This window comes from Curcuma longa, chromosome 13 (assembly GCF_044706935.1).
Source record: "Curcuma longa cultivar G26 ecotype Majalengka, Jawa Barat chromosome 13, ITB_CL_G26_1.1, whole genome shotgun sequence".
NCBI lineage: Eukaryota > Viridiplantae > Streptophyta > Magnoliopsida > Zingiberales > Zingiberaceae > Curcuma > Curcuma longa.
The window spans coordinates 7,757,434-7,770,472 of NC_133873.1; the positions used below are offsets into that span (position 1 = coordinate 7,757,434).

The 13,039-nt window shown below is 37.0% G+C and overlaps 2 protein-coding genes across 2 annotated transcripts; both read right to left on the minus strand.

Moving 5' to 3' along the window:
- Nucleotides 1-266: 266 nt before the first annotated feature.
- LOC141844323 (protein ACTIVITY OF BC1 COMPLEX KINASE 3, chloroplastic-like) lies at nt 267-3,406 on the minus strand. Its single transcript, XM_074732360.1, has 7 exons — nt 3,107-3,406; nt 2,812-3,039; nt 2,397-2,732; nt 1,754-2,309; nt 1,454-1,640; nt 981-1,347; nt 267-515 (listed from the first exon to the last, which is right to left on the minus strand). Exons 1-7 carry the CDS (start codon nt 3,380-3,382, stop codon nt 387-389), a joined length of 2,079 nt encoding a protein of 692 aa, XP_074588461.1. The 5' UTR covers nt 3,383-3,406; the 3' UTR covers nt 267-386.
- Nucleotides 3,407-5,299: 1,893 nt separating this feature from the next.
- Nucleotides 5,300-10,188, minus strand: LOC141844540 (protein NETWORKED 4B-like). The gene is made up of 3 exons (XM_074732574.1): nt 10,100-10,188; nt 7,816-7,955; nt 5,300-7,017 (listed from the first exon to the last, which is right to left on the minus strand). Exons 2-3 carry the CDS (start codon nt 7,907-7,909, stop codon nt 5,426-5,428), a joined length of 1,686 nt encoding a protein of 561 aa, XP_074588675.1. The 5' UTR covers nt 7,910-7,955; nt 10,100-10,188; the 3' UTR covers nt 5,300-5,425.
- Nucleotides 10,189-13,039: the final 2,851 nt, after the last annotated feature.

The following is a 13,039-nucleotide window of genomic DNA, read 5'->3' on the forward strand; positions in this document are numbered from 1 at the left end:
GATCCTACAAAGGTTTAATCTTGAAGATGATCGATCTGATCTCACGAAAATTTTTGATTGACCATTAGAATCAAACTTTTCTGATATAATATATCCTAGGTAGAGCCATGAATTTATGTTAAACCCATCAAATTGATTCGCCTTACCAAATAATTTAAGCAAGTTAAGTTAAAATTTTATCAATCCATTTTAAACCGATATAAATAGTGAAGCATACACATCTTTTTTTACCAATACAGTTCTTTGTTTATGAAGTATAACTGAGAAACAAAAAAGTATTGTGGTATTGTTTTGTTATCAAGTACACAAATGAAGAGCTAGTAGCTGAACGACATTCTCTGTACAAACATTTGAGTCTACATTCTATCATTTCCGGGGCGGGATGGTCATCGAATAGCAGCGGCACCGGTGGTCGGAGATCTGAGAAGCTGTTGGAGCAGTCGGGCCGACAGGCGTTGAGTAACTCCTCCGACAACACGGCCACCAAGTTTGCGAGCTTCTGGTTCTTCCAGAACCTGTAAAATGAGATGTTTAGCAACTGAGTCTGTAGGTTCTGAACTTTGTTACACTTACAACTTGTTGCCTCAGTTTTAACTATTTACATGTTTCATTTTCATCGTCATCATCATCGGATTTCTATTTTCTCCTAACAAAATGATATCAACATGTTCAAGGATAAGATTCATATAGCCGCCCCCTCAAATAGTTCTATAAACAACAAAACCTATGCATCCAAAATAGTAGCACACAATAGTAGTTAAATTCTATGTTGGAGCAAACTTAAATGGCAAAAAACCTCATTCAACATTCATCATTGCTGTTGTGCGAAACACCGAAACTACAGTCCACTTGTCATAGAACATCTCTGCTTATTTATCATTTAAACTTATTTGGATCTTCTTGAATTCTATTTCCACAATATTTTCAATAATTCGATACTACATGGTTAATAGAACACCAGACAAAGTTACAGGTAGTACCTGTATAAGCGGTTGCAAGAGGCTTGGATCAAAACTATCTGAAGATCTCAAAAGACTCCACACTCGGAGCACGGTATCTCTAAGTTCTAGCATCCTTGCTTGTTCACCATCGCTTAGCTTAAAAGGTCCATTTGTATTGCCATTACTGACCACAGCCTTCATAAAGCCAGGCATGGAATCATATGTATCCATCATCGAACCGAAGACAATAGCTTCGGTGATCTGAGCTGCCTCTTTCACAACAAGTACTCGAAGTTCCTCCCCGTTGGGATCCAGAAGTAGCTTCAAAACAGATTGCAAAGCATCCTTGGTAATAAAATCTTGATCTTTGAGTCCTTGAACAAGAAGGTCCTCAAGCCTATTCCACCTGCATGTAAGGTAGAGATATCGTGCATATTAATCCGACAAGGTACCGACTACAAATAGGTCAAGACAAAAGACATTCCGACAAATGAACAATGGTAATTGCTTGCCTGAATCTGCCATCTTGGAACAACAATTCAATTAGAGCATCTCTAAGATAAGGATTAGGATCAGTCAGAAGCCTTTTAGCAAAATATGGGTATGAAGCAGCGATCACCTTAAAATTTGGATCAGCATAAAGAGCTAGACCTTCTAGCACTGTAAACGACCTCAATATTAGCGCGTAGTATGCTGGGACTGCAGTAGACGAAAAGTTAACAAATTTGCCAATGCCAAAAAGAATTTTTAAGTGCTTAGTAGAGCACACCAGTTGATTTGCAATGACAATACCAGGGACAAGGAAAACTCACCATTAAAAGGATACTGATATAGAACATTTCCAAGACCATCCACAATAGTCTTAAAATTGAGCTCGCTTACAGTTGAGTTAAGTGCATCATCAAAGAAATTCTTCAGTGCGGGCACAATTGGAGATACATCTACATCTGGGGTTAGAAAATTTAAAGCATAGTAATCACGAGCCATAGCATCATAATCCCTGTTAACCATGTGAACCACATGACCAATTATAGCAGATCTTGCTTCTTCCGGCGTTTCACTCATCATACCAAAATCAATGAAAGCCAATTTGCCCTCCCTCGTCGCCAGTAGATTACCAGGATGAGGATCAGCATGAAAATAGCCATATTCGAGCAACTGCCTCAAGCTACACTGAATACCTATATCAACCAAATTTAACATCTTCAAACCTCTCTTCTCAATGGCTTCTTGCTCATTAAGTTTAACCCCATCCACCCAATCCATGGTGAGCACCTTTGCACTAGTGTAATCCCAATATATATCTGGCACATACACTTCTTCTTTGTCAGCATAAAACTTCTTAAATCTCCGAGCATTCTTACCTTCCTGCGTATATAAACATGATCGAACAATTGATCCACTAACTAGATTCAAGAAAGCATAACAAGGTAAGATTCATGATCGAGTTTGCACCTGAACATAATTAAGTTCCTGATAGACCCTTTTAGCAAATTCATCAATGAGAGCAACAGCATCACTGGAAATAAAATCAACATACTTGTTCACAAGAAAGCCTAGACCTCTGAGAAGGTAGAAATCCAACCCAATGGCTTCTTCAATCCCTGGCCTTTGCACCTTAACGGCGACAAACCGGCCAGTTTGCTTAAGCTGCGCTTTGTAGACCTGGCCAAGACTAGCAGCTGCAATGGGTTCCGGCGATATGGCTGAGTACATGGACTCGAGAGACGCTCCCAATTCAGACTCGATACAGGCAAATGCCTTCTCGTTTGGAAACGTTGGGAGTGCATCCTGCTCCAAGGGGCAATATCAAACTAGCTGAGAACATGAACAAGGTGAGATCTTTAGGGGTGGATAGGAAGAAACCTACCTGCAACTCGGAGAGCTCCTCGAGGTACTCCTGCGGACAGATGTCGGGACGAGTGGATAAGCCCTGCCCAATCTTCACAAACGTCGGCCCTAGTCGCGTTAGGGTTTTCGTCAGCTCCGCCGCCCGCTGCCGCTTCCGCCGGTCGAACTGCCCTTGCCTTCGATCGGCGAGTAGTTTGAAAGCGAAGGCGCCCAACGCCATGAAGATCTCCGCCGTCCTCGAGGCCACCTACCACCGAACGCGACTGGCATTACCGATTTCCAACAGGCGAGGAGAGGAAGAAAGCGCGGCTTACCTTGAAGGGCCTAGAGGAGTATTCGGCGGAGAGGAGCTCGGGGGTATACACTGTGACATTGGCAGCTCGCGCCATGGCGCGCGCCTCCGCCTGCATGTCCTCGGCGCGGTCTCGGGGGACGACGGCGTAGTGCCGACTTCTTCCGGCGCCGTCTCCGCCGGCATCGGACTTGGAGGCAGGCGCGGGCGGCGCCTGGACGAGGGCGGCGCGGGGGAGCCGCTGCCTCCGACGGCACGCCGGCGAAGGGGGCGAGGGGAGGGAGAGGGCCATGGCCATTGCGGTAGCGGGGGAGGAATCGCCGCCGACGCCAGCAGTAGCAGCAGCAGCAGCACGAAGGAGACGTGCTCGATCAAATGTCCTCTTTTGGTTTCGTGCGGGTGCGGCGCCAAGGAACGGAAATGGAAATTTTGGCGCACTGTTTGTTGCCTGCACGCCATAGACCAATCGAGTGGCGAGGGGCGACCGAGACGCCGCCTAGTAGGAGTCGCCGCGAGGCACGTGATTATATATATATATATATAGATAATTACAATAATGCTCCATTAAATTTTTTATTTAAAAATATTTTTATTTTAGCTGTGCAACACTAGTAAAAACGTATTAAAAGTAAAAAAAAAAACTTCAGCTTGTCAAAAAAAAAAATACTAAGAGTATATATATATATATACATAGATAAATGATATCTTGCGTGACCCGTGCGCAACACCGCCGACCCGCCGCCTCGGGCCCGATCGACGCGCCCCTCGTCGACGCTCCGTTTGACGTTAGATTCCGATCGGATAGTGGATCGGAATCAGACGAATTTGATCGAAAACAGTGAATTTGGTCGGACGCGCCACTGCCGACCGCGTGATTTCACTGTTTCCGACCGAATTATATTGGATTCCGACCACTATCCGGTTGGAATCCGACGCCAGACTGAGCGTCGATGAGCGGCACGTCGATCACACCCGAGGCGGCGACCGGCCAAGCGAGAGTGGCGGTGGATCGGTGATGTCGCGCATAGGTCGCACAGTATGGATCGCACAGGATATCATTTCTCCTATATATATATATATATATATATAAGAATTTAATATACTACACCTACACCTGCATTTAATATACTACATTACATACTCCATGAGTCCCTAATATAAGTTTAAATTTTTTTTAAAATTTTTTTTTAAGATTTAGGATATAATATTTAGAGTTCAAGATTCGAATTTAGCATATAATATTTAGATTAAATAAAATTAAAATTATATTAGATGCTCACGATGTACAACATATATAGTTTTGTTATCCTACACATTCATTCGTAAGCAATCGTTAAGCATCTAATATTAATTTTCTTTCTTCAATTTTCACTCCCTTTAATCTAAACTTAAATCCTAAAAGTAATTTTGATCTAACTAATAAATAATTTTTTAATATAAATGTACTTTAAATATAGTGTTTTCATCAAATTAAATTAGTTTGTTTTAACAATTCAACAAAAAATATAGAATCTGTCATCCCAATCTTACACAAACAGCTTCATGACCATCTATGAAGAGGTAAATCAGGAAGTTGCAGTTGGCCACTACAGGAAGGTGCCTCGAGAAATTCGACCTTTGTCCACTTCAATAAGTCTGCCTTATTATTTTAACACAATATAATAGTTACTCTGTAATTGGTACAACAATGTTGAAATAGGAGTATTGTTAGAATGAAAAATAAATTGGACGTTTTTTTTTACTTGTTAGAACTCTAAGAATCTTCTTCTGACACTTTGTCAATCATGATGATAACATAACTGAGGGAAATTGTACTCATTTTGAATATTAATACATTTATCTTTATTTTTTAAAAAAATTAAACCTTAGTATTCATGATCATCTTACCATCTTGGTTTTATTTGTGATTAGCCCAATGCCATACATTAAGATTATTTAGACAAGAATAGGCTAGCTAAAAGGGATAAAACATTTCAACTCTTCTACATAAAGGTGGAATCCGCCATGCCAGTGGCCTCACACGGTCGGTCCCACGACCATCTATGAAGAGGTAAATCGAAAAACTGTGGTCACGACGGAGGAGGGTATTGCTAACATTTCTACTCTTCTTGCTTGAGAAGGACAAACATGTACAATCTAATCAAGCAAAACCTGGTTCTCTAAGTATCATGTTACATCTTTCGATGATATATCTTATCTCTAAGTAGATGCATGTACAGTTTGATACTCCAATTTGACTGACAAATTGGAATAGCACCTGATACTGAAAAGAACACAAGAAACTTCTATACCAAGGTTTGCATTCCTCTTACCAACAAGAAGAAGAAGAAAAAAATTGATCTTAACCAAGATAATCACCTAGCAACAAATGCCTGAGTTGATGATACCTGTCGCAGTAATGCTCTAGTGAGATGCAAAGCTGCCTTATTGCCTCCCTTTTTTGCTCCTCGCCATCTGAAATTGTGAGCTTCTGCTTGGCTACCTCTTCCTCAAGCTCTTTTATTCTTGATTTCAAATCTGAAGTAGTTTGATTGCTCGTTTGGATCTCCATGAACAGCTTTGCGCGTTCCAAGTGCAAGTGATGCAGTTGCTGCTTCATCTGCAGTAGCCGGTCATTGAGAAGGGAATGTATCTTGGAGAGTTCTTGTTTCTCGGTTGTCAGAATGGCGACTTTCAGGTTTAGAGCATCTAGATTTCCATTCAATGCAGCAATTAGCTTTTGTTTCTCATTGCATTCACAAATTTTGTCAGCTACAAGCTGCTTCATTTCGTTATGTAGCGCTGCAAGCCGGGGTTCAAGGAGTGAATTGGACTGGGAGAGGGAAGAAAGATCATCCTCAGGTTCTGACTTCTCCTGCAAACTTCTGTCAACAGAATCAGTGTTTGAGGCTTTCAGGTCATGAATCATATGTTCCAGCTCAGAAATGCAGAGTTTGAGTAACAGTTTGTCATGTGCCGCCTTTTCTACTTCAGTTTTTAGTCCCTTGTTAACACCTTCCAAGTCTGCAATTGAAGCTTCAAGGATGGACTTCTCATGGATAAACTTTACTTCAGCAAAATTTAGTTTACTTTTGAGTTCTTCAACAAAGGATTCATGATCCAATAGCTCGGAGTTGAGTTGCCTAGCAGCAGACTTTGTTGCACCCTCTAGAATCACAGTTTCATGCGAAAGGCCAAAGATTTCTTCTCGCAGATCCATAATATTTTCCTCCAACTCGAAAACCTTCTCCTTTTCCAAATTTAACTCTGTGATCTTAGTGCCTAAAGAAGCATTAGCGATCTCAAGCTTATTTTTGAGATTCCAGATATCAGTTTCTGCACATTGAAGTTTCTCATCTGCAGTAGATAGATCTTCCTCCAAGGATGCAATTTTAAGGCTGCAGTCGTGATGTTGGTTTTTGTGTTCTTGGATTTTAAGCTTCTCCCTGGCCTTCTGAAGCTTATATTTTAGCTTGTGAATCCTCCGTTGCCGGCTAAAGGAAAAGTCATCTCCACTTTCCTCATTGATCTCTTCAAGCTCTGGCTCAGAATCAGATTCTGTGTAAGTAAAGGAACCATTACTGTCCTTCCTGCATCTAGATGGAAGGAAGAAATCAAACCCAGCAGCCCTTGGAATGAGCTGGGGCTGTAGCACCTTTCGTTCGGGAGAAAGCTTTAACTCTGAAACGTGGACAGATGAAGGAGAAGATGGATCTGAGAGATAGTCAGATCCATTCCATGAATGTTGAGATTTTAGATCTGATTCAAAGCTCTTGCGGAGCTCACTGATTACTTGGTTATAACGCTCAGCCAGAGCACGATACATGAGGTGGAACTCCTCGACATGGGAAATCAGCTGCGGGCGCTTCTCGTAGTACATTTCAGCTTTCTTTGCAAATGAATCACCATCCTCTTCAGTCAATTTCAGCATCTTTTTGACACACCGGTCCATCTCTGCAGAGAAAGATGCTTGAACTGGTTCAAATTCATGTCAAGGAAACATGTAACCAAATTTTATCAATCAGAGAATCTTAAACTGATCACATAGATACTTAGCATTAGTTTTCACTAGCATCTATGCATGTGCAAGGAGGAATTGATAAACACAAACTACTTTGTGGAAACTTTTGGAGCATCCAAAGAAATGTAAACAACTTCTATTTTGCTTTTAGGAATTGATAAATAGAAACTACATTGTGGAAGATTTTGGAGCATTCAAAGAAATGTAAACAACTTCTAGTTTGCTTTTAGGAATTGATAAACAGAAACTACTTTGTGGAAGATTTTGATTTGAAGCATTCAAAAAAATGTAAATAATTTCTAGTTTGCTTTTAGGAATTGATAAACATAAACTACTTTGTGGAAGATTTTGGAGCATTCAAAGAAATGTAAACAATTTCTAGTTTGCTTTTAGGAATTGATAAACAGAAACTACTTTGTGGAAGATTTTGGAGCATCCAAAGAAATGTAAACAGCTACTAGTTCACTTTTAGAAATTGGTAAACAGAAACTACTTTATGGAAGATTTTGGAGCATCCAAAGATTTATAGTTTGCTTTTAGAAATTACTTTGTGGAAGATTTTGAAGCATCCAAAGAAATGTAAACTTCTAGTTTGCTTTTACGAATTAATAAACAGAAACTACTTTGTGGAAGATTTTGAAGCATCCAAAGAAATATGAACAGTTTATAGTTTGCTTTTTTCCTTTCTTTTTCTAAGAGAAGAGGATTAGCATTATGTTTTGTGTTCTTACTTTCAAGATTTTGCGCAAGCCATTTGGAGTTTTTTGGGCTAATATGTCTGTCCCACCACAATGGGTGAGAATTTCGGGATAGCATCCGCTTCATCTTTGATCAACCGGTCATTGCACTCATTCAAATCGTTTCAGCAATCCTGTCATTCAGCACAAACAGATTAAGAGACTATGCATTTATGCATCATAACAAGAACAAAAAAACAAAATTTAGTATGTTGTGATTCTTCTTTCAAACAAATCAAGGGTGTCGGTTGATAGATGATTGATCTACATACTAGTGCAATTTATCTACCTTTGAATTTTTGCTACATTCAATTGTAAAGTGGTTTATGATCCAAGCAATCCAAAGGGATACTGAACTGACCGGAAAATACATACTAATGATAGCAAGTTCAGAAACAGTTAACCAAGAGTCTGTAAATTCTGTAAAAGGACTAGGAAACCACTTGTGCTAATGAAAATAAGAACCATGCTAGTTCAAACCGAGAAAAGATTACTTGAATTTAACACACAAATTTTCTGTCTTTCACTATATGTAAAATCTTGCACAGCTCGTTACAGTAACAAGCTCTAAGCATGGGAGCTTTCAAAATAGCCAACCATGCAATTAAACTTAATCAACAGTTATCAATTATATTCTACATCATCAGAGCATGAAGCAAAATTATGTATTTAGAAACAAACTCCATGGGATAGGTTACAGTAGTTCCACAAGAAAGCATTAAATCTGCAGAATATTTAAAAAAAAATCCACGAAAGTATGATACTTGTAGCTTGAATAGTCGGTGAGGAAAAAATTTGCTAGATGAAATAAATAACAACAATTAAGTATGAACAACTAGGATTGAATAGAGCATTGTGAGTATCTTTAATGAAGAAAGTATGCTAAGTTAATACTCTGAGATGAGTTTCTCTCAGAAGTAGATACCTCGAGTAAGTTTATATATTGTTTACAGCCATTAACATAAAGAAATGAGAAGAATGCCAAATACTGACACAAAAGGGAAAAAGTGAAGAAAGGTAAACAAAGTAACCATGACGAATTGTTAAGTGCTAACACACATGGGCAAATTGCATACTTCCACTCAAAAGAAACCAGATCTTGTGACTGCGCTTGCTATTGATTTTAGGGCAATGTGAGAATATCTAACGAGATTCTTCTCTAGGAAGGAAAGGATCCTATTATCCTCTTCTCTCCTTTCTATGTGTACATTTCTCAATCAAAGAACAGGATGATTGGAAGTGCCCACTTATCACAGTCAATATTTGTCAGTAACTAAGAAAGATAAACATGAAAATTTAAAATCATCTTGTAACTGAAAATCAAACAACACAACTAAAACCAAAAGGCTTAGCTTAAAAACTAAAATCATGCAGAGTACACACGTAATACAAATACAGATGTGGCTGATATTCTTTACAAAAGCAAGAAAATCCACCTTGATGCATGGTGGTGAAAGACAGTTAAGAAATGAAAGCGTTTAGACAGGAGTGCAGAGGCAGAGGTAACTAGAAAGCACCAAGATAGGATCAGAACTAGCAGCTTGTGGATTTCAGCACATCGAAAAAGCATAAACAGGATACTTATCCAAATGCATAGATAATATCTGGATATGAAGAAGTGAGCAAGACAACAGTCACAACATGGGGGGATGCAAGGGCATAAAATTCTCTAGCTACCTGGAACCTTATAAAGTTAATACGATTCATGTCTTCTGGCCAGGTATCCTCCTATTGTACACAAGCTATTGCAACTTAGTGTTTTGTTGTTTTCATCACTATGATAATTTGCACAATCTACCCTTTTCATGTCTAAACTTTAATAGAAGACTGAAGAAATTAGAAATAGCAAATCTACCAACAACTAATCAAAACTCTTTTTTGCTATCATCCCTTGTCCTCTCTGGTAAAACATCGCTCTTCGATGAATGCAATTGGCTATACTTTTCCACCATCAACGTCCATTATCAAACACAAACCCCACCTTTGGTCCCAAATGTTTGGAAAGAGAAATTCAATTTTACCAAATGCCCCCAAAATTCCTCAAATCGTTTGCTTTAACACAAAGACAACCCTTTTATTCCAAAAATACTTCTATCAAACAAGTATGATCCAGAGAATTCCAAGATTCGCGGATTGCCAGGAAAATAATCACCTTATCGATCTTCCGAAAAGGAGATTCTTAAGGCATTGTGATTATAACCCCCCAAAATCACTTGGAAAAAGAACGACACGATAATTCTTATCGAAGGCGAAGAACATATAAATGGGCGAGGGTTACCTCAGATCGGCGCTTCTGCGAACGAAACGGCTCTCGATCTCGTCTCCGGCGAGCCTACCAGACGCGGTCCGATCAGTAGCGGGGCGGAGAAAGGGATCCAGAGGACGACGCAGGAGCGTGGCGCCCTCGCTGCCCCCATTCTCTCTTATCGGAACGCACGCGAAGGTGGGTGGCGTTCATCCAAAGAACATGAATCGACGCATCTCACTTGAGATGACTAAATTGCCCTTTTGAAATAGCCGAAGAAATTTCACTTTACTCCTCAATATTTGTGAAAACTCGCGTTGTGTCATTCATAGCTGGAAATTTTCAAGCTACACCCTGAAAGTTTCAAATTCCATAAGAAAATTTAACACCAAAGTAAGATATTTAATTTAAATATTATAATGTCAAATGCTTCACATTTAAAATTTTCACTTATTTTAACAATTAAAAAATCATATTTAGAAAATATTATTTTTATTTGAATTAATTGAATTTAGCAACTTTGATGCATAGATATCTATTTTTTTATAATTCAGATAGTTAGACTTTTGATCCGATCCTATAAAAAAATTTTATCGGTCATCAGAATAAATCAAAAAGCAAAAATAAGATCTAGCAAATGATCCAACATCATAAAAATTTCAAAGTCTCCAAATGTAATATATTCTGGGTGAGATTTTAAATCATCATTGTCTAAGAAGTCTATTACACCTTTTTTATCATTGCATCATAATCTTGAGAGCAAGGGCGGAACTAGAAATTACACATCGAAGTCGAAAGATGTGTTTACGTTGAAGGGGATGAACGTATCGTCACTTCCCCTTCATCTCCTTATTCGCTCCTTATTTTATATTCATTCACCTCTTACACAAAAAATTGAAAAGGGATGACTGTGTTATCGCTTCTCATTTGCTCTTTCATTAACTCTTCATTTTTATCTCATACACTTTTTGTATTATAAAAATTGAAGAGGAGCGGCCGTCACCATTGTTTCTCCGACTCTGTCCCTATCAAACACTAATGTCTAATCTTTTTTTATAAAAAGATGGAATCTGTCACACAACGGCAATGTCTAGCTTTTCTGAAAATATAGATCGAGGGTTTGAAATGAAATTAAGTTGGAAAAGTTTAGGGAGTAGATTGACATTTTATGAACTGTGGGGGTGTAATCGTGAGGGGCATTTCTGGAAATAAGTCCGTCGTCGTGCTCCTCTGTGGCGCGAGACGAAAGGATTTAATTTGCGGCGCGAAGTATGACGTCATCGGCCACGTAGGCACGGTATTATAGCCATATAGGCCTTTAATGGGCGCCTTCTTGGAAGGATCCGCATTTTACTGCAAGTAAATCCGACCCGATAACTCCTGAATTTTTTTTCTTCTTTTTTTTTCTTTTTCTTTTTTTAAAAAAATAAAAAGTTTAAAATGTACATGTTTGAATTTATTATAAAAAATTCATCTTAATACATAAAAGTCGCTATTTTTTGTTAAGTTAGTTGAAATAATTTTGATTGAAACTATTAACATTTAAAATAATTTTAATTAAAATTATTAAATAATTGAAAAAAATTAATATAAGATATTTGTTATAATAAAAAAATAAAGAGTGTTCTTTTAAATTTTGTCTATCACATATAAATTAGGGTATTTTAAAAATGTTCTTAATATTTTATAATGATAATTTAATAAATGGCATGATCAATTTTCTCTAATACTCAAATTGTATATCTAAATTTTATATTTATCAAAATACATATCTAATTCTCATTACACCTCCTCCACTTTATACGTGCCCTCAAGGTATAATTGAGTTGGTTAGTATGGGACAAATTTATTGAAGTGGATAAGAGTCGAATCTCGATGAAGCCAATGCTCTTCTCATAGTGGCCAATTATAATTTCCCAATTTATCTCCTCATAGATGATCGTAGGACCAACCGTGTAAGTCCATTAGGGTGACGGATTCCACCTTATGTTAAAGTAGACTACAGTCAATTAATTTATATATCAAAATTCTTAAATTTTATGTGCTTCATACGTGGAATTCAATTGACTTCGTCAATCGACTATAAAATTTTATACCAAATTATCACAAATCTATCGACAGTCGATTAAACTTAAACTATTAGTCGACTATAACAAACTTAATACCCTTAATGATTTTGATTTAAAGTGTTTTTAATGCGTCAAAGATCATTAACAAATTTTAATCAAAATAGATGGATAACTTTACAATAATAAAATTTTAAAATCTTGAAACAATTTATATCAAAAGAATCAAATTATCCTATATAACTTTAGTGATGTGATTACTAAGTAATCATATAATTAAAGTTATGAAATATAAAATATTATTTAATATCATTTAATTCAATTTTAAAGGGAATAAAACATAATTAATTTAGTATTTACTATGTTATTTTTACTTTATTTTATTTTTAAAATAAATTAAATTAAATTAATATTATTAATATTAATAAATGATGATAAATTGATAATATATTAAAATATATAATTTATTTATAATTTTTTAAAATTTAAAATAAATTTATATATATTAATAAAATATTTTTTAAATTATTTTTTGATTTATAAATATTTAAATTAAAATTTATTAAATTAATTAACTTAATGAAACGGTACATTTCAATTAATTTAATTTAAAAATCATAGAATAATCATGAAAAAAATTTCGTTAATCTTTAAAATTCAAAAAAATTACATTGCCGATTTACAAATAATGTAAATTTTATTTACAAATGTGATGATAATACTGTATTATTTGAAAATCAATCATAACCTAAATCAAATAAGATTATCATTAATAAACTTAGATAAATAATTAAAATTATCAATGATATTAATGAGTGAGTATGACGTCCCCGGGGCAATGGTGCAACGGTAGGACATCCGGGTTGTAATTCAGGGATCCGCGGTTCGATCCCCAGCTACGGCGTAT

Coding starts and splice junctions, on each gene's coding strand:
- LOC141844323 (XM_074732360.1), bottom strand. CDS start 3,382: ATGGCCATGGCCCTCTCCCTCCCCTCGCCCCCTTCGCCGGCGTGCCGT. Junction 1,641..1,753: donor ATATCAGTATCCTTTTAATG/GTGAGTTTTCCT, acceptor CGTCTACTGCAG/TCCCAGCATACTACGCGCTA. Junction 1,348..1,453: donor TTCCAAGATGGCAGATTCAG/GCAAGCAATTAC, acceptor CCTTACATGCAG/GTGGAATAGGCTTGAGGACC.
- LOC141844540 (XM_074732574.1), bottom strand. CDS start 7,909: ATGAAGCGGATGCTATCCCGAAATTCTCACCCATTGTGGTGGGACAGA. Junction 7,018..7,815: donor GCTTGCGCAAAATCTTGAAA/GTAAGAACACAA, acceptor CTTTCTCTGCAG/AGATGGACCGGTGTGTCAAA.